Source organism: Heterocephalus glaber, unplaced genomic scaffold (genome assembly GCF_053883595.1).
Source record: "Heterocephalus glaber isolate CG9 unplaced genomic scaffold, H.glaber_assembly_v1.0 deba00001757, whole genome shotgun sequence".
NCBI lineage: Eukaryota > Metazoa > Chordata > Mammalia > Rodentia > Bathyergidae > Heterocephalus > Heterocephalus glaber.
Genome location: NW_028258454.1, coordinates 445,694 through 472,806, shown reverse-complemented (window position 1 = coordinate 472,806; position 27,113 = coordinate 445,694). Strand labels below are relative to the sequence as shown.

The window sequence follows — 27,113 nt, the reverse complement described above, 5'->3', positions numbered from 1 at the left end:
CTCCAGTTTCTACTTGCATCAGGGTACAAGAGCTCTAAAATGGAAATAGTGCAATCAAGATGAGCATAGAATGTAATAATAACAGGGTGAGCTTGGTATGTTTCACAGAGGCCTATCTAACCTCCAGTTGCCTTTTCTCTCGCCAAGGGGTGACCTTTCTCTTGGCCAAGGGATACCACCAACCTCTTGGGCAGCTGCATGGTGGAGCATCAGCTCCCAAGCACTGTCTGTGGAAAGGCCCAGTGGCAGGGCAGTGAAGGCCTCCTTTCCTTTCCTTCTTCTGCCCCATCAACCTGTTCATATACATTATAAGCATATTGCTGTCATTTCTAACTGTCTTCACCCTCAGTGTGGCCTAGGAGGTAGCTGGGTGGATGGATGGCAGTGCAAAGGTGGGGGGTTGCTGTAAACCCTCAGAGGGAAACCTTTCATCTCCTGCTGGTCACCATTCTTGGGGTCCCCCTCCATCCCAGTCCAGGGACAGCTCAGAGAGTAGTCACTCTTGCTGTCCTGGAGGCACGTTGAGCAGAGGGGGGCCAGACAGAGGGCAGAGAGCTGCATGTGACATGGGGCTTTTTGTGAAGAGAGAGTATTCCCACCATCGTCCCTTTGCACTGGCTAGTCAGCACTTTGCCTGGTTAGAGTAACTCACAGCTCAGTTTCCGGGGCGCCAGGCCCTCAGCAGGTGGCCCTGGACAATTCCTGGTCATCACCTCTGAACAGTAGCATAGATCTCAGCAGAATGTCCCTTCTTTACACCTCAAATCGAGACTTGTCTTCATGCTTGGACATTTCTCTCAAATGAGCACATCATTTTTCAAGTGGGAAAAATAAGAAGAGTCAAAAATAAGTAAAAGAAGTAAGTATAATAAAGTCAGTCCTCCCTGGCAGTACAGACATTCTGCAACAAGGTCAGGGTGAAGGAATGTGCTGTGTCAGAGGGGGAAAAAAGCAGCAATCTCCCCAATTCCTGTTGCTTATGCATTTTTTTAACCAGAAAGTCACTGAGATGCAAATGTGGAACTGTGTTTAAATCCTCACTTTCTGTGAACAAATGGTTGACTCCCCTTGGATGGTGGGTGAGGGAACTCTTAATATGTTTTTGAATTTGTAATAAGGCACAATGACAGATGGTAAAGGATTAATAAACTTGGTGTGACTACTAAAATAATTTAATCTGCCAGGAAAGGGCTCATTAAAAATGTATTTGTTCCTAGAGGAAATTTTTTTTCCTCATTAAAATGAGTCAAGGACCAGAGTCTATGACTAAACTGGCCAGGCCTCCTGAAGGCAATGCAGGAGCCACTGAATGGGGACAGGGGTGCTCTGGGAAGGGGTTCTTTGGAACCTTCCTTCTAGGTCCCTCTGTGAGTAAGGGGGAGTACAGATGATGAGAAGGGTGGGGGCAGCTGAGGAGCCACTGTTCTGGATGAACTTTATGTTGATTAGACAGGCCAAGAAACTTCACAGTACTTGTGTAGTTTGTCCCCTTTCTCCTGGTGGTCATCCTCAGTTTCTTTCTCTCATCTCTCCTTTTACTTTCTGTTGTAGATCTACTTTTCTTTCCCTTGACCTTCTGGCTCTGTCTTTTTTCCATGTCTTTTTCCCATTTTCCTTCCCTCCTAGGGAGCTTATCCTGGTCTTGGGCTAATTCTCAGGTACCACTTATACCTAAGACCCTTCTGGAGTGGATATGGATTATCACAGAAAAACACAACAAGGCACGATGATCACATAGAAATGACAAAAGTAACTAGACTGGGATAGGATTGAGGTCAAGTTTCACAGCTTTGAGAGCCTAGGGAGGTTCTGAACCACCCTGAACTGAGAGGCTGAGGCAAGAGGATCCCATTTCAGCCCAGCCTGGGAAACTTAGCAACTTAGTGAAACCCTATCAAGAAGAAGAGAGTGGATACTGGAGATGAAGATATAGCTCAGTGGAAAGGCCCCGGGTTCAATCTCCAGTGCAAAAGCAAATAAGCACACAAACCAGAATGTATCATTGATCAGTGTAAAGTTAGGAGGAGAGTTTCACACAGAGACTAGTACAGAATAACTATTATTTTCATGCCTTTTCTGCTGACAGTGAAGAGCTGCTTTCTGCTGCTGGTAGCAGCAGGACTCCCAGGAAGACATCTGCGGGGAGGTAGAGATACACAATCCCAGCACTGCACTGGTGGGAAGCTTCTTTTATTAAAATAAAAGGAAAGAGATAAAGCACATTGGACAGGTCTTCCTTTGGTGGAAATTGACCCATAAGGCTATTATGTTCAGAGAGATCACGTGGTTCCAAAAAATGATAAGGAAAATGTTACAGATGGCAAAGGCCTCCCTACAAAGCAGGTACCTGCTCATTCAAGATGAGGCGTTCACTCAATTCACTTCCAGACAGAAAAGAAATTGAACAATCATGTGTAGAACATTTTGACCATAACTCAAATTATAAATACAGACACCTTTTGAAACAGGAGTTCCATGCGATGAAATAAATAAGCATACATAAATGACAAATACACCGGAATTATTTGTGACAGCATTATTAGAAAAAGGAAAGCCATTAGAAACCTGACATCCACAGGTGGAAAACTGGTTGAATTAATTGACACACATCCACATAACCTCGTGTGTGATATATCTACTGCCATTAAAAAGAATGGCATGAATCTAGCTGGAGTGAAATGGAAAGAGTTCCAAAACAGAATATTAAGCTTAAGAATAAATCAAGGCACAGAACAATGTATACTTGGTGTGCTACCAAGTGTGTAAAAGGACACAAGAAAACAAATCTTTGTGTACTTGCTTGTCTGTGCATAGACTGTCCCCAGCAGGGCATAGGAGAACAGATTGCCTTGGCTGAGCCTTGGGAGCAGGGGTGTGAAGGAGTTTTCAGTGTCCATCTCCCTATGTGCATTTTGAATTTTGAACCATTAGACTATTGAAATGCAATGAAATAGTTTTTAAATCTCACCTAGCTGTTGGGCTCTAGGCCTTCTAGTGAGGATACACTCACGGGGCAGAGACCTTGTTGGCCACCTGCCTTGGGCTCAGCTCCCTAGGCCTCTAATGTGCTTTCTCTTCACAGTGCGGAGTCGGGTGGGCTGGTGATGGCTTTGTCTGTGGAAGAGATGTGGACATTGACAGTTATCCTGATGAAGAACTTCCATGCTCTGCTAGAAACTGCAAAAAAGTAAGGGGGGCGAGGTGTGTATGTATGTGTGGGCCGAGAGGATATATACACACACAGAGACACTGTGGCTTTCCAAAGCCACATCTTATATGGGGATGAGTTCTTCAATTTCCATTAAAATTGCATTAGAGTAGCTGTATCTCAAATTAAGCAGAACAGCGAGCAATAACAAATCCTGGCAGCTACATCTATTGAGATCAGAAATAGTTTTTGACATAAGACAGTTATAGGATATCACTCTGATCTGTTTTCCCCCTTAGGACAACTGCAAATATGTACCAAATTCTGGCCAAGAAGATGCAGATGGAGATAGCACTGGAGATGCCTGTGATGAAGATGCCGATGGAGATGGAATCTTGAATGAGCAGGTACCTGCTTTGTGGGGAAGGCCTGCGAACTGCCAACTACCAGGGACAATGAAAGAAAGCCCATGAACTCAACTATATTAATCATCACAAATGTGTGTTTGATAGCACTGCAACTTGTTCTTCTATAAGATTGCAAATGTTTAAAATATGACATTGGCAGACTTGGGCCACCAATATTCTGCCCACTGGTAACAGGGTAAATACATTCAATGGAAGTCTGAACAAGTGTCTCATCTTTTAGGATAACTGTGTCCTGACTCACAACGTGGACCAGAGAAACAGTGACAAAGATATCTTTGGGGATGCCTGTGACAACTGCCAAACTGTCTTAAATAATGACCAGAGAGACACTGATGGAGATGGAAGAGGAGATGCCTGTGATGATGACATGGATGGAGATGGTGAATTTGCTTTGCTCTCTCTTTTCTTTGAGATCCATTTGTCCTTTTGTCCTTGTACTCTGTTGAGAGTAGGAATAGAATTGCGGACTCAGACATAACCCCCATCTAGTAGTTCTCCTCAACTAGGTATCTGGAGACCCAAGGCTGGCTTGCTTGTGTGGAGGTAGACTCTATGGCCCTCATTCCCATTCACTAACCCTGGATGTTTCCGAGACTCTATACCAGAAACATCATAAGAATTTATTCCAGCAGTGCTATATATCAGGACTGTGTCTTTGCAGGGTTTCTGCCATCTCAGGTTATACTCTGTCCACTTCCCAGCACCTTTCTTACATGTGAGAGACCTGGAAGACAAAACTTTCAGACACACCCAGACACAGCCCCTCCATCCTGAATTTCTATACCTTCATAAAAATATGACTTTATCTTCTATGAGCCCACTGACGACCCCACTATCCAGTGGTGTCTTGGTAAACTAGCCAAAAAGCAACCAGACATCCCTGATTCATAGCATTTGTCAATTTCCATGATGTTACTACTATCATCATTGATTTCAAGCTATCAGTATGATATCATTGAATGCAAAATTGAGAAAAGAGGAACTCAGTACTTAGTTGCAGAATACCGCTGCCCAGAGCCCTTGGGTCCATCATAGCTCAGATACTATTAGGGTCTTCCCTTTCCGGGGTCATTCCACTTAGCCCCCTCTCTGGTTGCTGTCATGGCCCTTGACATCTTGCACAAATAAGAATTCAGTGAATAAATGTTTCAGAGAGTTGTTCATTTTTAAATCTCCCAGAATCCTTCCTTAGAAGTTACCTCCAGGTAACAACTGAGAAGGGGAGTGACTGTGCACAGTGGCCCTGCAGGAGTAACTGACTGCAGGACCGACCTGTACAGCACCTGGAAGTCAGCCTGTTCCATCCCCATCTGTGATGTTTCCTTGAGCCAAGGTAGTATTTTTTTCTTGCAGGAATAAAAAACATTTTGGACAATTGCCAGAAAGTCCCTAATCGTGACCAGCGGGACAAGGATGGTGATGGCGTGGGGGATGCTTGTGACAGTTGTCCTGAAGTTAGCAATCCTAACCAGGTTAGTGGGAAATCCAGTCTGTAGGCTGAACTCCCTTATGCAGAGACTCTTTAAAGATCAGTGCCTTAGAAAAACATGGCGGAGCCTGTTGGCCAATTCTTTGCCCCTACCACTATGTAACAGAGCACAGGTGGAGAAATGACACACATTAGGTTGATGGGACAAACTCATAAGAGTCTGGGAAGGGATCCCTGAGGCCCTGAGGACTAATCTCACACCAGCAGAGTGCAGATTATTTTAGTAACATAAGCTTAATGAGGCCCAAAATAAGAAATTTTTTTCTGGTGAAAGGAAAATGAAAACCACCATTTGAGGCCTAATCATGTGTGTCTTTAATCCCCAAACTGCTACACAGCCTATGTATAGATGTTTCAGATTAAACTCAGTCAATGATGTGTTGAGTTTCTCTCCTTACCTCCTCCCTATCTGGCAATGGGACAGGATGTGCCATTTTTTTCTGAATCCCTGAGGGAAGTCATTGTTGCCTTCTGTGACTCACTCTCCATTTTGACTCAATTCCAAAATGCAGAACCAAGGCAAAGCCAATTTTCTTTGTCCCTATGCCTAGGGCTGGCTCTTTTCTGACCTATGCCAGAGCTCCACATCTCCACCTGCCATCATGCTGCCCTGGCATCCTTTTGGAATGAGCTCATCTGGTGTGTAGGCAGTTCATCCATAGAGCTTGATATTTTAGAAGGCTCTTTTGAAAATTCAGCATTGTGCCTACACCAATACAATGTCCTTTTGCAGTTTTGTACCACCCCAGTTCCAGAGAAATAATTCCTAAAATCCAGTGATGATATGCCGGGTCTGCCTCGTCTGGAACATTCTGTACATGCAAGCTGTGGGCTAAATAACACACTCTGTTCTCTCCGCAGTCTGATATGGATAATGATCTGGTTGGGGACTCCTGTGATACCAATCAGGACAGGTATGGCATATCCAGCTGCAGAGAGGCAGATGCCAAAATCTAGAGTGTTAATTTTCAGAGCTTTCTGCTGATACCATGTTTTGGGATCCTCTGGGTGGGTTGGGCTTCTGGTAGGAAAATAACTGGCTCTGGTCAGGGCCACTCTACATCTCTAACAATGCTGGGTAAGGGTGATGGGGTTGGAATGGGCCATTAGACACCCCAGAAAATGAGCTCTATTGTGGGAGATTGTGGGAGAGGCAGTACAGTATCATGTTCTATAGAAGGGCTCTGGAATGAAACAGCCAGATGCAAATGCCAGCTCCTTCCCTTAAAGGTGACTAACTAGCTTAGTTACTTAATATCTCTGTGGCTCAATTTTCTCATCTGTGACAGGGGATGACAGGAGATCTAGATCAGAGGGCTATTATGAAGAAGACTGAGTTAAACCACAGAAATTGCTTATTCTGGTTTCTATTGTACACAGTACCACTGTATAACACTAGACAGACACTAGTTGTTATATTGTTTGTTGTTATATTCTTTCAATTCAGAAAATCTTCATCATCATCCCCACATAGAAGGCTGTCAGTTTGCTGAGGGATCATTGTCAGTAAAATTTTCTCATTTAGTTTTCATTAAGTGGAATTATTCTATGTGAGTGCATTTGACCAGCTTTCCTAGCCCAACACAATGGAGTCCCATATTAAGACCAGTTCTGGCTAGGGGGTATAGCTCAGTGGTAGAGTGCAAGGCCCCGAGTCCAGTCCCTAAGACTTAAAAAATAGACCAGGCTTGATCAGATGCTGGAGAAATATCACAAAGACAAAAATATAACTATATGCCACTCAGCCCTGGAGCCACTTACAGCCCACGGGTCTAGCCTTCAGTCTCCTTGCACAGTTCTTGAAGAGGCAGTCAGAATACAGATGAGAGAGCAGGATCCCAAAAGGCCAATCAAGAAGAGACATAGCTTCTCTCCTAGTACCTGGATCTAGAAGGTTGAGGTTGCCCTGCAGACTCGTTCTCCGCTCAGCCTTCACTTAAGGACAGCTCTAAGTCCCATTTGCTTCATTGTGCTCCACAGCCTTGCTTCCAAGTGCAGACTAGCTGAGTGAACTTAAATATATTCCCAGGTCTCGATTTCTTCATCTGCAAAGTAGAGATAATGAAATGCATCTCACAGGTTATGGTGAAAATTTAAGATAATGAGGGTAAAGTTCCTGGCACAGCACAGGCCTCAGGTGTCGCATGGAGAATGGTGGCTGTGTATTGGTATCACAGCACAAGACGGGTGAATTAGTAACAGAGTCTGATATTGACTGTCTATCTCCAGTGCAGAGTGGAGGGTGGAACTGGCATTTCCACAGCTACTCTAAATCATATACAAGAAGAATGTCCCCAGTTGTGGGACCTCCTATATCTGATTACCAATTAGAGTAATTTCTAAAACATTCCATCCCACCAACCTCTAGATATTTGCCTAAAAAATTGACTAATTCTACTTCATTTTTAATTCCTACAAAGTTGAGCCTCGGGAAGAGGATAGAAACAGCTTGTTTTTGCATACAAATATTTGGAACTCTACAGAATGACCACTAATGGAAACAGCTTCATCCTGTGTTTGAAAAAGCAGCCCTGCTGCGTACATAGGAATTCTGCTGTTTAAGTCATAACCCTCTGCTTGTCCAGGTTGGCCTCACTGTGACCCTCTGTCCCTCATAGCTATCTAGAAAATGTGGCCCTAAGGCTACAGGCTGGTCTCTGGCCTTCCTCCTCTGTCCCTTCCTGGAGGGTGTAGGTGCAGCACCTAGCCCACAACAGGGAAGAGAGCAAGAGAAGGGTAAAGGGAAAATCCAGCCAGACATGGTGTTGCATGACTGTGATCCCAGCTGCTTGGGTGGATGAGGCACGAGGACCACAAGTTTGAGGCCAACCTAGGTAACTTAGTGAAACTCTGTCTTAAAATAAATGGGTGGGAATATAGCTCAGTGATAGAGCACCCTTGAGTTTGATTTCCAGTAATGGGAAAAAAAATCTCTCATTCTGAGTAATCATTGGAGGTCTCAACAAACTCAGGGAACCTCTGGGGGCCAACAAAGACTCACCTTTAGGTGACTCTTCAGCCTGAAAGAAAAGTGAGATGGACAGATAGTAAGCTCTCTGAAAAGTCCTTTAGACACACCTGGGGCCCAGCTTACACATCCATGTCTCAGGTAGAAGTGGCTCTATTCTCTGCCACCCTCCCCATGGCATTCAGCTCTGAATCCTAGGTGGGTCTGCTGGCCAGGGACAGTGCACAACGGAGACAAATAGAAAGCCCTGTAGACTTCCTCCCAAGTCAGGGGAAGGAAGTGCCTTTTCAAATATTAAAATTTATTGTGCAGAATTCCAATTATTTAATCTTCATTGAAACCCTATGAGGCAGTTTTGTTATCCCTGACAGATGAGGATACTGAGAATAGAGGTCAGGTACATGCCTAGAGTCACCACACATGGGTGGCTGAGCCAGGATTTGCACTAAAGTAGCTCCATTGTCTTTCACTCTGTGTCCTTCACATGTCCTCTGAGTCAGCTATCATCTATATTTCCCTGGGATGGACAGGAGCCTCTGGTCACAGATCATAGAAATAGACTCTTTCTTGTTTAAAAAAAATTTTTTTTATACCGCGGATTGAACTCGGGACCTTGTGCTTGTGTGGCAGGCAGCAGAACCACTGAGCTAAATCCCCAGCCCTGAAATAGACTCTTACCTTCTTGAGGAAAAAATGGATAGATTATTTTAAGAGGTTGGGGAAGTACAATTATTGTCTCTGAGGCCTATAGGGAGCCTTATCAAAGGACTAACCTCTTGTGGGTTGATAAAAACAAGGTTGGTTAAAAACAAACAAAAAAATCACCCTCCCAAAAAACCCCAAACAACATCAACAGATTCTCTTTCCTGAGAATGGATGCCCCTGTTCCCTGCTGAACTGTAATCCTTTCTCTTCAGTGATGGAGACGGCCACCAGGACAGCACAGACAACTGCCCCACTGTCATCAACAGTGCCCAGCTGGACACAGATAAGGATGGAATTGGTGATGAATGTGATGAGGATGATGACAACGATGGCATTCCAGACCTGGTGCCCCCTGGACCAGACAACTGCCGGCTGGTCCCCAACCCAGCCCAGGAAGATAGTAACAGTAAGCAGACTCCTTCCAGCCAGGGCTGGGTACATGTCTCTCCCTAGGACTGAGGACTCAGCAATCCCAGTTTTGCCACTTCTTGGTGGCTGCTGCTTCTAACTGGCTTCTCCATGTAGCTACAGCTTTGTGAACAGTACACATGTAGCAGAAACAGCAGTATCCAGCTTGGCCAGAGCTGATTGATTGTGTGTCTTGAGCAGCCTGAAATTGAGAGCACACAGATCAAGGCAGCAGCCACACGCTCCAAGCAGTTCAATCCCCAAGGGACTTGGAGAGCCATTCCACTGCCTTGCTTGCTCCTTCAGTAGGTATTTCCAAGAGAGGAGTGGATAGAAACAAGGGCACAGCAGAAATGGTGAAGACAAGGGCCACAAACTAAGATGCATGTAGGGGCCATGCAGGCAAGGAAATGTATGCACTGAGATGACAAGGAGCTAGTTAGAGGGACTGTGGTCACTTGGTAAGTGCTCATCAAGGTGATGCAAATTCAGGTGCTTCAAATGCCATGTCAGCTGAACTAAACATATTCACGGAGCAGATGCAGCCTAGGGGCCACCAGAAGTTAGTCTCAGAGAAATTCTAAAAACAACAGCAATTTCCCTGGTTTGTGTACAAAATAGTCCAGAAAATGATGTTTGCTTCTGTTACGATCAAGCTTAAAATCCTCCAGGTGGTGAAACCAACATGATAGGAACTTCTGGGGGTAGGTTTGAAGGCAGTTGTTCAAACTGATATTATGGGAAAGTCTGAGTGTTGTGAAGGCCTGGTCAGCCACCATGAGGGCTCCAGGATGAGGGCCTGGGGCCATCTCTGTCTCCTTTCCTGTCACTGCTGCAAATCATCACCCTCCGGGTGGGAGCTTGGGCCTTGATTCTCTGCCCTGTTAAGCCCCCTTGCTCTGTTGAGGACTGATGGGCATGGGTGCTATTGAGTCCTACCCCTTTTCTTCCCAACTCAGGAGATGGGGTGGGAGACATCTGTGAGACTGACTTTGACCAGGATCAGGTCATTGACCGGATTGATGTCTGCCCGGAGAATGCAGAGATCACCCTGACTGACTTCAGGGCCTACCAGACAGTGGTCCTGGATCCTGAAGGCGATGCCCAAATTGACCCTAACTGGGTGGTCCTGAACCAGGTCAGTGTCACATGGTTGGAAACAGCTCAAATCTGCCTCTCAACAGAGGCCCTTCTGATAGCAGCAGGCAAATTTTAGAGGGAGCTGGCTGTGCCAGGCATGTATTCCTCATAGCAGCCTGAATTAGAGTACTATATTTTCATTACGCCCATTTCACAGATGATGAAGATGAGTCTTGCAACACTTCAGTGATTGCTCATGGTAGCACTGGGGTACATCATTGAGATGGTTAAAATTGGAACCTAGGCAGCCTGACCCTAGAGCCACATTCCCGACCTCTCCATCAAACTTTACCTGTGTGTCCTCAGTGTGTAACTAAGAAAAGAAGACACAGAAAGACTTTTCAGAGTCACAGAGAAAATCATACTCATTACAAGCATATGTTGTATGTTTGCCAGTTAAGGGTGGATTGAATCAGCTTAAGTGAAAGTCTTAGCAAAATTATTTCTACTCAACACTGAGCCTTCTTTCAACCTCCTTTACTAGTTTGTGCTTTCTGTGAGTTCAAAATGAGATATAGCAACTACCCAGATAATGTATTTTTACATGGAAATCATATGTCACTGGCCATCACTCATGGTGCCTGAGGCTCTGGGGTTCCCCAGGTTCACTCAGCCCCCTTCAGAATTTCTCTAAACTCCCTCTCCTTTCTCTACAGGGCATGGAGATTGTGCAGACCATGAACAGCGATCCTGGCCTGGCTGTGGGTAGGTTCAGGGCCCCAGTTAGCATTCATAAAGAATCTTGTCAGCTGTTAATGTGGGGTGTCTATTTTTCTAATCATATCTAATCTCTGTAGGGTACACAGCTTTTAATGGAGTTGACTTTGAAGGCACCTTCCATGTAAACACCCAGACAGATGATGACTACGCAGGCTTTATCTTTGGTTACCAAGACAGTTCCAGTTTCTACGTGGTCATGTGGAAGCAGACTGAGCAGACTTACTGGCAAGCCACGCCTTTCAGAGCTGTGGCAGAGCCTGGCATTCAGCTCAAGGTATGGGGGCTTGAAGCCCCTCATCTTCCTTTCTTCTAGGCCGTCCAACCTCCTTTTACACTCTAAGCTCTAAATGGCATGAAGTTGATCTAAGAAATTAATGGAATTGATGCTCATGTTCAGCTCAGGGAAGAGTGAACTGGCATAGGGCCTTGCCTTCATTCATAACTATCTGGTGGGACAGCAGCCTGAGTGGAATCAAAGGGCTGGGGAAGGTTGGGATGCATCTGCAGTCATGCTGTGTTGCAAGCTGGCTGATCACTTTATCAGTGAGGCAACCTGCTTTCAGGAGGGCTGGTGGGTTACCTCTGTCAATCTTGCTGGGAGAGAAGGCAGGCTTCAGTAGCCAGACATTTGGTGGGAGCCATCCTTGGGCAAATGTGGGGAGAAATGGATGGATAGCAGGACAAAGTGCAATGAGTCCTGAGTGCAGTACTGTTTACTGCTTAGTACTAAGAGGCTGTGGTCACCTTAGTAGAACTGACATATAAGTGTTTATGCTTTTCTCTGAGCCCAAGACAGTCTGATTGTAACCATGAATTCACCACTATATCATCATTTCTGACACAGGAAGCAAGAAGGAAATCTCTATGTCCTATTCTAATACCTTGATTGTGTCTTTATCCAGGCTGTGAAGTCCAAGACAGGTCCTGGGGAGCACCTCCGGAACTCCCTGTGGCACACAGGAGACACTAGTGACCAGGTCAGACTGCTGTGGAAGGACTCCAGGAATGTGGGCTGGAAGGACAAGGTGTCCTACCGCTGGTTCCTGCAGCACAGGCCCCAGGTGGGCTATATCAGGTAGGCAGAGATTCACTCTCCACCCCTAGCACCAGAAACAAAGTGCCATTCCGTTTTGCACCTGGAGTGAGTTCCCTGAACATCCTTGACCTGGACAGTTCTCCAGGACTTGCCAGGGGTCCCAGAAAAGAGTGATAAGACAGCCAGAGCTACACTGACACCCAAACAGGAGGAGAAGCTGGGGATGGAAGGAGTGTTGGGGGAGGCCTGAGCTATGGGTGAATGAGTATACCTGCATGGCAGTGCCCTTGCGCTGTGCTCAAGGGACAGGTGCAGAGTCGTACTGCTAATAGGCATGAAGTAAAAGTGTGGCTGAAGCACCATCAAACTCTCTTGAGACCCCTGAGACCCTGTGTGATTTACATGGAATGGCCTGAGCCCTTGACTTGTCTTTCCTTATGGACTGCAAACTCCAGCTGGGCAGCTCCTGTGTCCTTTCCATCTTATTTTTGCCAACACCCAGCCCAGCTCCTGGCACAAGCTGTTCATCAGGGAGGACAGCATGATCTGTCTTACTGCTTTTAAGGTCTGTGTTTTTAAATTGGTTGCAGAAAGTATGATGGCTTAGGGCTGTATCTTTGAAATTTAGATAATGTACTTAGTTTTTCATTTCTCTAACTCACAGATCAGCCTGTGTAGATGCCAACTTGTGTAGTATACCTACAAAGGAGTATGAATTGCATGTTTCAGACTGGGGCAGGAAAGCAGGCTGGTGGGAAAATTAACGTCATGAGGCCTGATTCATATTTTGCTCTTCTTTGTGACAGTATGTCAAATGTACTCAGTTGGTCTCATATTAAGGCTGACTATGCCTGATCACATTCTTAACCCTTTAAACCCGCACCCCTCTTTTTATGAGAAATATTTTGAAATGCCTCCTTTTGGTCCCAAATGAAATTGTGGTAAACATAAGCTAGCTGGGCTTGGTGGTATGCACCTCTATTTCTAGAACTCTGAGAGGCTGATGCAGAAGGATTGCAAATTGAGCCTAGCCTAGGCAATTTAGTGACTTAGTGAGGCCCTGTCTCAAAAAAAAAAAAAAAAAAAAAAAAAAAAGGTACAGTTTTAGTTCAGTGTGAAGACTCTGGGTTCAATCTGTAGTACCACAAGAAAAAGAAAAAAAGAAAATGTAACCTACTGACACATATAGTCTTTGAAAAATCAACCTGAAAAAAAAAAGAAAAAGAAAAATCAACCTGAACTACACAACAAAATCACGTAAATGCTTGAGCACAACCACACTAAGTCAAATGAGGTAGGACTGCATCCATTCCTGAATCACTGTGGAGGTGACATTCAAATACAGATTGATGTATATCTAAATTAAATATTACAGTAGTATTGCCAACAGTGATATCACATCTTAAAATCGTGACAACTCTTAATTTTTAGACAAAGCAAAATACTCAGCACTTTCCCAATTTACTCTAGAAAATTCAATTTACATTAAAATCAATGCAAAATATACTTGATGTTTATAAATAAAAGAGAGTTATGTTCTTGGTCCTGGTTATTATGAACAGTATGTTCACATTTCTGTATGCCTACAAGAACACATCAAAAGGGTCCTGGGTGAAGGACAAACATTGACTGTTCTCTCCAGGGTGTTGTAAACCTTCCATTGTCCCTGGCTTCTGTCACTCTCTGCTGCTGTGACAACCCACAGTGCCCTCACAGAGTTCTGACCCTCTGCTGAGGGAGTGTTGTCTCCTGTTGAGGATGATGGCTCTGAGAGTCACTGAATGATGGAAACCAGACCTTAGGCAGAGCAGATATCCAGGTTAGGGACTGTTATAAAACAGTCCCCAAAACTCTTGTCCATGATGTCAAACAATTTCTTTTCCACTCCTCAGTGAGTACCTATCAAGTTTGCTTTGTGCCCAACATCATGTTGGGCCAAGTTGGGAAGATGTAGACACACAGGTCCTGTCCTGGAGGAGCTTCCAACCTAGTAGGAAAGGAGGACCTGTTAGAGCATAATCCAGATCAGTGGAAAATAGAGTGTCAGAGTAAAGGGGCAGGTGTATAAATAAAAAAGAGACTCTGAGTCTCACTATGGGCACTTCACCCTGGCTTGGGTTCCATGGAGACCTACTCTGCCTGTGTTGCCTGCAGGGTGCGATTTTATGAAGGCTCTGAGTTGGTGGCTGACTCTGGGGTCACCATGGACACCACCATGCGTGGAGGCCGACTTGGCGTTTTCTGCTTCTCTCAAGAAAACATCATCTGGTCCAACCTCAAGTATCGCTGCAATGGTAATATACATTCTCATTACTGCACAATATTATTATGAGAATTATTTAAGGAATGCCATCTTGTTTTATAGCACACTTTTCCTGCAAAAGTCCAAAGTTCATGTTACATATTTATTAAAATCTGATAGTCCCTGTGTAAAAGGAGCAAAAAGTAGACCTCATTTTTCATATTTTATAGATATGAACTCTGAGACCCATACAATTTAACTGCATACTTAAGGGTTTGGGATTCAAGGAGAAATTCAGTGAGGCTTAATTCACAAGCAGCCTTTATTTTCATATGGCTCAAACATAATCACAGACTGAAAAGCCACTCTGCTAATTTTCTTTGGGTCTCTGAATGAGCACTGCTAGGCTTTAAGCCAACAGTGTGCCAAGTGTCCTGAAGCAGAAAATGGCTGCAGGGACTTGCAGGGCTTCTTGGATGGGCTGAGAGCTCCCCTTACAGGTGGTCGGTGCAGCTGCAGCATGCACAGGCCAGGATTCCAGGGTGGGAGGAGCCCAACTAACCAACTCCTGTGATCTTATTGCAGACACCATTCCTGAGGACTTCCAAGAGTTTCAAACCCAGCATTTTGATCGATTGGATAATTAAACAGAGGAAGCAATCTGTTACTGCTTTTCCAAACATGAAAACTATGTATTTTTAAACTTCCTATAATTTCTTTACATACAGTGTGGCTTTCTTTTACCAGCCCAAACATATCAGAACCTTTTATATGAAAGTGGAAATAAAGGATCATTTCTAATAACTGTGTTGCTGCCCAGAGTGCCTGTGTGTGGCTGGAGTTTGATGGCAGATGTTATTCTCTGAAGGATTCATGTTCCATTTGGGAGGTGATCTTGTTTCCTCAAGCTGGATATTCTGCAAAGTTGAGCTTGTTCATGTATCAGAAGGCCCAGGCACAACACCTCACCTGTGGTTACCCTAGTTACCTTCACATGAAATGCCTCAACTCAGCAGCCCTCTCATTCTGGGTAGAGAGTCTCAGAAACATGAATCCAGGGGCACCTTTCCTTCCCTATGAAGACTCTTTCCAGCAAGGGGTTATGGAGGAGATCTTGTCTGCAGAGGAGGAGGAGAAAAAGTCAGACGAATCCCTCACTTCAAGTGAGATTAGGGAGATGTATACACATATGGGAAACTGCAAAATTTTGTAGAAAAACACCACCCAAATAAGACTATAGTAGTCTGAGCTATGAATCTGTTTGACAATGCAAGGTCACATTTCTGTGAAATCCTTAAAAGGAGGCAAAAACAAGTGGCATTGGATAGGTTCCTTGTTAAAGTTGCACAAAAAGAAAGATTCCATTGAGCCAATAGATAGCAGTGATTTTGTTAGTGATAGTGGGAGTCACAGACTAACCCTCCTCTTTCTTGTCTCCCTCATACTAGCCACAAAGGTATTCAAGGTAAGTGCAGGTTAATCTGTCCATTTTTCTTTGTATTTTGTATTTTCTTTGTCATTTTGGATTATATTTCACTATTGTAATCATTTTTATATGAATATTTTGGGGTTGTGGAATGAATCATCTAAATTTCCACTATTTCTTATCAGAAAATATACAAGTGCTTTGGATTACAAACATGTTTCTGGAATGAATTATATTCACAAACCAAGGTTTTATGGTAAGATTACTGAAAATAAAGGATTTTGTCTTTATTACAGTTAGCATCTCCTAGTATGAATAAGCTGTTCAGTAAACATTTGTTAGATAAGTAAATAAAAATGAAAATGAATGCTTCTTAAGTAACAATGATGGTATCGTGTAGATGGATAGTGTATACTCTCCTATAGTTCAAAAAGCTGCTCTCAACATACGTTCTAATTATGGTAGCAACAGGAGTTATATATGCAAGGTAGAAACTTGCCTGATTTGTACATTTGCCTTTCTTTTTTTCTATTTGTAAGCCAAAGGTCTGGGGAAAGAAAATTTAGTTCAAAGAATATTGCTAGATAGTAATTTTCAGACTTCCCACAAATAGTTTAAAGCATAAAGGATAAGCATTCTTAAGACAGTGCTACCAGGATTTTAGTAGTCAGAAAATATGACAGTGTATGAATGAGCAACATGAGACCTGGAGGACACCCTCCTTACATGTAAACCCTACAGGTATGTGTTGCCTTCCACAGAATTCAGGATGTTGATTTACATCAAGATCTTCAATAGGTGGCAAGAACTGAAGCCTGTCCACCAACTGCTACCACTGCTGACTACCTAGGTACCCAGGGGAACCTGCTACAGGACCAGGCTTCCAAAGATCCCTGGGCCAAATTGCTGCCAGAGCCTCTTCTCAGTCTATGGTCAAAAGGTCCACATCCACAAATATTTCCCTTTCCAAAACCCCAGGAAGAAGGGAATAGGAGGTGAATTTTCCCTTTTCCTCACCTTTTACATTTCACAGAAAGATAATTGCTTGAGCCCTTAGGTCTTCTGAGAACTCTCTGGCCCATTTAGTCTTACCCCTATTCTATGGTGCAGACTGAATATACCTTTACAGCTGTTTTAGATTCCTTTCTGTGAAGCTTGTGACATTTTATAAAGCAGTCTCTAGGAAGGTTGCAAATGCTCTTCTAATTTTCATTCTTATCACTGAAGTATGTCAAATTCTGTATGCAAAATATTCTCATGTTAGAGGAATTTGCTATATGTACAAGGCAATCACAATAAATAGAAGCAGAAACCAACTCTTTAATTTTTAGGAATTTTGGGAGCCAGTTTTAACTGTTGATAGTTTGATATTGGCCATTGTTGGGGTGTTTACACTATGGAAATTCTCAAACACTACAAGTTGGGGCTCTGAAGAACTGGTGATTAAACATGCATCAAGACACAGCCAGAAGTACTACCTTGTCCTAGTCCTAGTTATCCCACCATTGTATCTTGGAACCTGAGGTGGAAAACTTGAACCTTTAAGAAAACTGTGAAAGAAGTGGAGAAGTGGAAAACAAATTGTAAAAACTAGGAAACACTGGCAAAAGGTTAGCCAGATAGGCTCTAGGAACAGGTTAGTGGGTGTGGTACCTTCTTTCCCAGGTTACTCCCTGGGTGTCTGGAGTGCTTTAAATATTAAACTTTGCTTCAATGACTTCTATTAGAATTCTATTGGGTTATTAAGATTCTTATTTAAATGTAACTTAAAAGCAACAGCTCTTCTATTTGGACTGGCCACCACTCACTCATTCACTAGTATGAATTCATTCCCATGCCTATCCTCTGCTGACTTCTCATTAAAGGTACTGAGGAAATGGGAAGTGTAGCTGTGAAGCAGATCATCATGTCACTGTGAGGAAAGGATGATGTTTAGGTGGAAACCCACTGTGAGGGCTCAAATATGAAGTGTTTCCAAAGACTTCATGTAGTGAAGGTTTTGTGTCCATAGAACAATGTTCAGAAGTGGAGATTTTGGAAGATGTTTCAATTATGAGGACTATAACTTCAACAGAGGACTAATCCTTTGGTTCATTATTTGTTGACATTATTGGAAGGTGATGAAAACTTAGGAGGTGAAGCCTAGTTGAAGGGAGTGGGGAATGGGAGCAGTCCTTGGGAACTGTATTTGACACTAGTCTCTCTCTCTCTCTCTGTCTCCTCACCCTACTTTTTTGGCTTGTTTGTTTTTTCAGACAGAGTGTTGCTTTATAGTGCAGACTGGCCTTGAACTCACTAGGTAAACCAGACTAGCCTTGAACTCACAGCAATCCTCCTACCTCAGCCTCCCCAGTGCTGGGATTACAGGCCTGTGCCACCACACCCAGAGTTCTGCCATGAGGTGAGAAGCATTTCTCCATCACACCCTTGCACCATGATATTCTGCTTCCCCAAAGGATCAGAAGCAATGAAACCAAACAACCATGGACAGAAACCTCCGACTGTGAACCAAAATAAAGCTTTCTCCTTTAAGTTGATTTCTCAGTTATCACACTCACAAGATGGAAATGGAAAGCTGATGAACACACCCACAAGATGCAGAGGAGAGCTCTTAAGGCTTGGAAAGCCACCTGGCTATCTTGAGAAGTCCTGGGCATGGAGCAGGTGCAGAAAAGGAGGGGCCATGCATTCTGCCTCCAACCAAGAGAAAGACAGGAAGTGCTTCCATCTTCCTGCCCAATTATCAGTCCTGTGTTTCACAATTATAATTGGCCATATCTTATTTTTTGAAGATGGCCTATAGAATCAAAGAAAATGAGAGAGATACAGAATCCAGTCACCTATTTTTACATACCTGCATGAATTTTTTATGGTCAAAACTAGAAAAGTAATTGGAACCATACATAGCAAAAAAATTAAAAATAAGGTGAAGGAACTTGAGAACTAGAAATAAGTCGTATGGTTTGGAAGCAGTGAGATGTGAAGCACTTCTGTGAAGGCATATCCTTGGGTTCCTAGTAACACTGGGAGTATGAAAGTTTCAATATTTTCTTCAGAGACAGGCAAAAAGCCCCCTTCGATGTTCATAACTACAAATCTTACACCCTTGCCAAAATTTTTGGTTTATAATCAATGATGGCTCATTGAGAAATTCATCAGAAATTTCTGTAGCTAGTATACTTTCCTTAGTGGAAAATCTCTTTAAGTTCAAAGAAAATTTAGAAATAAGTACAGAGATAGGGATATAAATTGAACCCATCATCCTAATATATTTGTGTAGCATTAGCTTTTCATTACTGTGACAAAATACCTAAGGAAATCAACTTATAAGGAGGAAAGTTTTATTTTGTCTTATATTTTCAGAGGTTTCAGTCCATTGCCACTTGGCCTTATTGCTTGTGCCTGTGACAGCTTGTCATGGCAGGAGCACATGACTGAGGGAGCCTATTCAACTATTCATAGTGGCCAGGAAGCAAAGATAAAGACAGGAAGGGCTGGGGTCCAAAGTCCCCTCCAAGGGCACACACTCAGTGACCTAAATTACTTCCACCTCTTAAAGGTTCCACCACCTCCTGGAATGCCACAGGCTGCTGACCAAATTTTTAACACATAGGCCTTTGGGGGACACTTCCAAACAATAGCAGAATTATTAAGAGATATTTATAGCATTAGAAATATTTAAGAAAATTTGGCATATTAGAAATTTTCCAGATTGAACTTGTGATTCCAACTTAAGGTGTATAGCTAAGTACTTGACATGTGCTTTTAAGTTGAAAGATAGTGGTAAATTGGGTCAAATATGTATTATAAATAATAATGTCATGGTTAAGATGATTTAAATTGCACTATATTTATAAATTTTTTATTTTTAGAAGAGTTACCTAAGTCCCTAAGCAGGCTCATCAGACAAACAATAGAAAAATTACATATTAGAAGTATCAATGCAATTTAAAATATTTAAGAAAATTTAACTAAGTTTACCAATGACATTAAATATTCATTAAAACTTAAAAGTAACTATAAATTTTGCCATGGAATATATTTGTATACTTATAGAGTATAATATAGCACTGAAACTTTTGAGTTGCATTTATAAACTTTTGGTTTTACAATTTATAACTTTAATTTTTAAATATTTAAACTTTAAATATTAACTTTAAAAATGAGTGCCCCTATAAATTGTGATTTCTGCATACAAAAGCTGTTCTTATAAGCAAAAAATAAAGCCAACAAAAACTTGCACAATGACATCAACACTGATAAGACTCTTTTCATGAGTGTGAGGTTTAGGGAAATATTTCTTCACAGTCATTCTGGAAGGCAGTCTGCTTCTACACAAAGGAAGAAGGGACCTTGGCATGGCTATCCCAGGTCAGTGAATAACTTTCTGCACCAGGGCCAAGTGACCTGGGATTACCTACTCTCAGCCTTGAAAACTATTCCTCAGAAGAAGGCTGGCAGAGACTAATACTATGCCTTTGGATTTCCCACTCTCAAAAAACATGAACTAAATAAACCTCTTTCTTTTATAAGGGCTAAAAGCAGAGCAGAAAAAATTGAAAAACATAAATTTTGGCTCAGAAGGAACCACTTTAAAAAGTGTGGCCAAAGGAGTTGTGGTTGCTGAAGAGATGAGCACAACTAAAAATATAGGAAGTACTTTGTACAGGAACAAGAAGAAAGGTACCTTGAGAACATCTCAGAAGTCATCAAAACCCACCAATCATAGGTTCAAGAGTGCAAAATGTCAACCTTTCATTTGAGAAGAGTCCTTGAGAACCCTGCTTGAGAAGGGTCTCCCTTCTCATTTCACTGTTCTCAGGCATCCAGCACTCAGAGAGCACTGTAGCCTTTTCCCAAGGGAGCCTGGCTAGTCTTCCCACTGGCAAAAGACCTTGAGGTTGTCTATGTGACTCTGTTTTTACCAGGGTGAAGAATGCACGAGCTGTGAGGTCAGGAAAACTTCCAGACAGATTTCAAAAGCTTATAAAAATTAATGCATTTCACTGTGACAGAAAACTTTGAAAGCAGCTAGAGAAAAACAACTTGTTACATCAAAGGAACATCTATACTGTTACTGATAAATTTTTCAGCACAAACTATGCAGATCCAAGGAGTGGGTTGTATTAAAAAGGCCAAAACAAAAAAAGTGTCAACCGTGAATGCTACATCCAAGAGAACTATCATTAAAAAATAAAGGTAAGGTATAGATTTTCTCAAGCAAAAGCAAAGAGAGTTTGTTATTACTAGACCTATCTTGCAAGAAATGTTAAAGGGAACTTTGTAATGGGGTGCACCAGTAATCTCAGTTACTCGGGATGATGAGGCAGTAGGATCATGAGTTCAAGGGCAGCCTAAGAAACTTATCAAGATGTGTCTCAAAATAAAATGTTATTTTTTAAAAGAGATGAGGATTTAGCTAAGGGTTAGTGTGGACTTGGGTTCAATATACAGTACTGAAAAAAGAAAGAAAAGAATAAAGAAAAAAGGAAGAAAGGAAAAAATGGAAAATGCAAATCCTCTAAAACAAAATAACATCAGTGACATCACATGTGGCTACACAGCAATATAAGAGCTTAAAAAGGTCTAATGCTTACTGAAAAATAAATATATATACATAATAGAATATTACATTATTATAACAATGATGGGTAATAAATTTAATTCTACTATAGAGCTAAAATAGAATTATTTTAAGACAATTGTAGCTGTTATGTTAATAGACATATGATATTGTTAGATGTAAATTATGAAATAAATAGCATATAATGTGAGGGAGAAATAAAAGGAGAAATTCTTGAATGCATGGGAAATTAATTGTTATCACCTTAAAATGGACTGTTATAAGCAAAAGTATTTTATGTAAGCTCCTTTTTTCCCACAATGAAAATATCTATTCAGGTTATATAAAAGAAAAAGACATATGAATCAAAACAAAACATTGAAAAAGAACAAAAATATTCAAAAAGAAGATAGAGTTGTGTGTAGCCAAAAGGCTGGCAAGAGGAGGGATGGTGTGTGTGGGGGCTCTCTAGATAAGTCCTGCAGAGAACAATTAGACCCATCTCACTCCATAGACATTAAGAAGGTTAATAAAATTGAGATGTTTGGGCTTATTATATTTAAGCCAGGAGCTAGGTCATTACATTTTTTTCTCCAAGTACCACCCTCTACTGTCCTCCAACCCCACATTCAGGAATAGGAAGACACTAACCTGGGCAAAATATTGAGATCCTGTTTAGGAAAAGGAGGGTGGGGTGGGACAAAAGAACCACAGGACAAACAGAACAGTCTATAAAATTACAGTTCCTTATTAATAATTACTTTAAATGTAAATGGTATTAACCTAACCAATAAAAAGACCCATATGGAATGATTTGATTAAAAACTAAGCTCCATCTATATGCTCTTGCTCAAGGACACACATCAATTAAAAGTTAAGGGAGAGTGCTTGCTTCAGCACCACATATACTAAAAAGTTAAGGGAGAGAAAAAGCTATTTCACAACTAAGGAAACTGGGAGTAATTGTAGTTAAACAAAATAGTCACTGGAGACAAAGAATATCATTATGTTATGAGAAAACTATCAATTCAACCAGAACATAAAGCAATTTTAAATATGCAGCTAACATCAAAATACCTAGTGAGATACTTGAGCACCACATTTTCAAAACTATACCCTCCAAACAGAAAATCAATGAAGTCTCAGGGTGTTTGAACAGCACTACAGAACAAATGAACCCAACAGACATGCACAGAACTTTCCACAGAACAGCAAATATGAACACATTCCTCCCTCACACACATGAAACACTCTTCAAAATAGACTATTGCAAAACGCATTTAGTCCATCTCTAAGAGTTGCCAGAATCCTAAGAGTTTCAACATTACAGAAAAGTCCAAGTCCAAAGTCTCCTCTGAGATTTAAGGCAAATTCTTAGCTGCAAGCCCCTGTACAAATGAAATGAAAGTTAAATACTTGCACCATTCAGGGGCACAAGATAGACATTTCCATTCCAAAAGTTACAAACAGGGGGATACAAAGGAATGAGAAAAAAGCAAGTCCAAAATCCAGCAGGGTGAACACTGAATTCCACAGTTCCACTTTCAGAATCCCTGAAAATCTGTGGCAAGTTGTGAACTCCTAAGGGCTTGGGTGGCTCCACCCCTAAGGCCCTGTCAGTGGTTGTAGTTCCCATGAATTCTCTCTTGGGCTGATTCTGCTCCCTCCTTGCAGTTTTCCTCAGATGATCCATGTTTCTGGCTTCTTCAAACTTCTGGGGTCTCCACTGCTTATTGAGCTCCCCAGTCCCAGCTCCACAACCTGCCATCTCAGGGGTACACTGCCTGGCCACCCAGGCCTTCTTCTGATATCTGGGTGGAAGCCTTCCTGACCCCACAACTCTTGCATTCTGCATGCATCTAAAACTAGTGCCGTGTGGATGATGCCAAGGTCTGCCACCAGCTGAAGCAGTAGCCAGGCTTTCTACTCTCTTAGGTGTAGGAAAAAAGTGTCTGGATTGCTGAGCACTCTGAATCTAATACCTAGGAACAACTTCCCTAGGCCACCATCATTCTGGAACATTGTACTCTTGGACTCTTTTCTCAAAGCAAATTCTTTCACCTTTGCAACTCTGAGACTGCAAAGCATAGGGTCCTGCTGCTTCCTGTGATGCCTTCAGGCCATCTTTCTATTCTCCCATTCCTTCTCAGCAATTAACACGTCCTCTGTTCTATCTTTGGAGGCTGAAACATTACTGGAACTTCCTTTCTGGCCAACCTCAAAACATTTTAAATCATTCTGCTGGGCTCTTTTGTCTTGATTCTCAGCATAAATCTGGCTAAAAGCCCCCAACAGTAGCCACACCACCATCCCAACATTAGAGTACCTTGAAATTTCTTCTGTCAGATTAATTAGTCCACTGCTCTCAATCTCAGACTCAGGAAAAGTCTCTGGACAGAAGTATAATGTAGATAAATTTTCTGCTAAGGCATAGCACACATTGTCTGGTGTCCAGCAGAAACCTCCTGAGTCTGGTCTTTACTGGATTTCTTCTCTTCTGAGCTCTGACCAGAATCTCCCATACAATACAGCCTAAGGTTTTCCAACTCTACTTTTTCAGTGGGCATCTCCAAATCATTCCTAACTCTTCCTCTTCCCTCAAGCCAGTTCCAAAGGCTGTTGAGCCACATGGCCAGGCAATGTCACAGCAACAACCCCTCTCCTGATACCAAATTCTATCTTATTCCTTTTCACTCATTGCTGAGGCAAAATTCCCAACATCCAAAGTTAAAGAGGAAAGGGTTTATTTAGCTCACAGTGTGTAGAGGTTTCAGTCTGTAATCTGCTGGCTCCAAGGCAGGGTGGCATATGGCAGAAGCACAACAGTTCCATGGTGGGTAGAAGGTAGCAAAAGCAACAAGGGAAATAACAAATGTCTTCCTGCCTCTTTTATCCTATTCAGACCACATAGGAGGAGTAGCACTCACGCCCTTATTCATAGGGCTCTTCATCCTAGCATTATAGCACAAATCAATCACACATTCTGGATTCAGCCACCTTTGAAAAAGAAGCCCCACCTCATTCACATGAGGATTTCAGCATCCATCTAAGCACAAGCCATAACAGTCATGGGTTTTAGTACAGAACAAGTCTTAATTAACTTAAGAAGGTTAGAATTATACCAAAATATATCTTAATATATAGAAGAAAATTGAAATTAGCATTCCCAACTCAATGGAAAGAAACTAGATATCAATAACAGCAAGAAAATGGGAAAATTCACAAATGCAGATAAAGTAAATATCATATTCCTGAACAACTCCCTGGTCAAAGAGGAATTAAAAAGGTATTTTAAAACTATCTTGATATGAACATGCCCAAAACCAGAAGTTACCAAAACATACGGAATGCAGCAAAATATGTACTCCAAATGCCTACATTAAAAAGGAGAAATCTCAAGACAACCAACTTTTCACCTTAGGGTGAAAGAGAGAGATGAACAGACTAAACTGTTAGCAAAAGGAAGAAAATAAAAGACCTGAGTAGAAATAAATGAAATGAAGAACAGAAAATTATAGAATAAAAATTAAAATGAGGAACTTTAAAAATGAAACCAACAAAGTGTAAACTAAGGGATAAGTATTATATAAATAAAATCAGAAATCAAAACAGGCACTTTGCAATAGATGCATGAGAAATAAAAAGAATCAAAAGGACTATCATAAACATACATGCCAAAAAGTGGATAATCTAGAGAAAAAGAGCTAAATTGTTAGGAAAATACAACCTATCAACTGTGAGTCAAGAAAAAAAATATTAAGGCCAATAGCAAATGAAGAGATTGATATCAATAAAAAAATCATCCCAAGACAGAAAAGAACAGGACCAGAAGGATTCAGAGTCCTTTGAATTCTATCAAATACCCCCAAGAAGTCTTAACACCAACATTCCTAAAATGTTCCAAAAATAATAGAAGTAGTGGAAATAATCCAATACTTATTTTACAAGACCAGGTACCCTAATACCAAAGCCAGCTACTTCAAAGAAAGATAACTACATGCTAATGTCTCTGATGAACAAAAATTTCCAATTCAAGCAAAATTTGACAACACATCAAAGTGAGTTTTGTCTTGGATAGCACATGTTTAGCTTCTAACATCAAGGGCAACTTGTGCCAAGAGTGGGGGGTAGGCCATTTTGGTATTACTAAAGATGGATTGGAGCCAGGGAGCAATAGACAGCAATGAAGAATAGCTGGGGTTTGCCATCTCTGGTGACCAGAAGTGTTCCCAAGGTCTGAAGTGAGCTGTTCCTCTGTTCAGCAAAGAGATCTGCTAACGCTAAAAGAGCTGATAGCCCCTGGGATGCAAAGCCCATGGCTTTGATCACAAAATAGCCAATAGCCAGCAGCACAGGGTAACACACATGTATAATCCCAGAACTAAAGAAGACTGCTGCAGGAGGATTGTGAATTAGAGCCCTGGCAGAGCAACTTAGTAAGAGAGAGGGAGAGAGGCAGAGGGAGAGGGAGGGGGGAGAGGGAGAGGGAGAGGGAGGGGGAGAGAGAGAGAGAGAGAGAGAGAGAGAGAGAGAGAGAGAGAGAGAGAGAGAAAGCTGGCTGAGATGTAGCTTGGTGGTAGAGTACTCCTGGAATCCATCTCCAGTCCTGCAAAACAACAACAACAACAACAACAACAACAACCTCAAAATCCTCAGGGCTTTTTAACACTAAAAGAGCTACGTATTAGTTTATGACTTCTATACAAATTGAACAAGAAAGCTTATTTCATTGGTAGGATTCTGGAATTATCATGAGACCTCTTCTTATGGGCCCTGAAGAAGAGAGTAGACAACAGTGATGTTGGTCAGCAGCTACAAGAATCAGCCCATCTTTGATTTTCATCTTACATGCAGTGAAGGATGCACGCTAGTCAGTGACAAAAGCATACAAATTGGAAAGGAAGAAATAAAATTACCACTGTTTTGCAGGTGATAAGATTATTTATGTAGACAATTCTAAAAATTCTGCAAAAAGGCACTAGAAATAAGAGATAAGGTTAGTACCTTGAAAGGATACAAAATCAATACATAAAAAATCAGCTACATTTTTACACCAAATATGAAATATCCAAAAATATTTTAAAACATTTTCTTAATATCTATTGCACAGCACAGTGAATATAGTTAGTAATAATCTAATGTAAATTTCATTAGTTAAGAGAAACAACTTTAAATATTAACACTGCATAAAGGGATAAATATGTGAAATGACAGATATGTTCATTTGCTTGACTCAGTCATTCCAAAATGTGTATACATGTATCACACTTCCCCATAAATACATACAATTGTCACTGATCAGTTAAAAATAAAAATCAAATTTAAAAAATTCAGTTATGACAGCATCAAAAGAATGCTTAGGAATACATTTAACCAAAAAGATGAAAGATATCTATCCTTAATACTGTAAAACATGATGAAAGGTGGAGCTCCCAGTGTTTAGGTATAATCAAGATACAGGGAATAGAGCCTGACTGTACTCTGTGAAATGTCAGCCTACATGTAATAACTGATTTTCACAGTGCACATATATAAGGCTTCTATTGTGAATGGAAGTTTGGCCTAGAAAATGTCACGCAGCTCTGTTCCAAAGAAAGGGTCTGAAGATCTCTGATTGTTTCGCTAACACTAACTGTCTCTTAGAAGACCAGTTGAATTTCCAGAATGGTTCTGCTGTATTACCTGAAGATTGCAGAGTAAGATATTCCTTGCCATTGGTGCCCATAGAACTGAATGGAAGTGTTTGACATGAGGTGCAATTTCCAACTGCAACCAACTAGAGCTCAGTGTTTGGGTATAAAGTACATATAATGAATGTAGGCTGACTGTACTCACTCTAG

The 27,113-nt window shown here is 41.7% G+C and overlaps 1 protein-coding gene across 1 annotated transcript in view; it reads left to right on the top strand.

The window, feature by feature from the left end:
* Thbs4 (thrombospondin 4) overlaps positions 1-15,095 on the top strand; it is a 47,700-nt gene extending 32,605 nt beyond the window's left edge. The window contains exons 11-22 of the mRNA XM_004870219.3: positions 3,083-3,187; positions 3,448-3,555; positions 3,797-3,956; positions 4,930-5,048; positions 5,927-5,979; positions 8,951-9,144; positions 10,106-10,284; positions 10,943-10,991; positions 11,084-11,280; positions 11,909-12,081; positions 14,197-14,336; positions 14,870-15,095. Coding sequence (XP_004870276.1) covers positions 3,083-3,187; positions 3,448-3,555; positions 3,797-3,956; positions 4,930-5,048; positions 5,927-5,979; positions 8,951-9,144; positions 10,106-10,284; positions 10,943-10,991; positions 11,084-11,280; positions 11,909-12,081; positions 14,197-14,336; positions 14,870-14,931 — 1,539 coding nt within the window. The 3' untranslated portion in view covers positions 14,932-15,095. The remainder of the gene's footprint in view (positions 1-3,082; positions 3,188-3,447; positions 3,556-3,796; positions 3,957-4,929; positions 5,049-5,926; positions 5,980-8,950; positions 9,145-10,105; positions 10,285-10,942; positions 10,992-11,083; positions 11,281-11,908; positions 12,082-14,196; positions 14,337-14,869) is intronic.
* Positions 15,096-27,113: the final 12,018 nt, after the last annotated feature.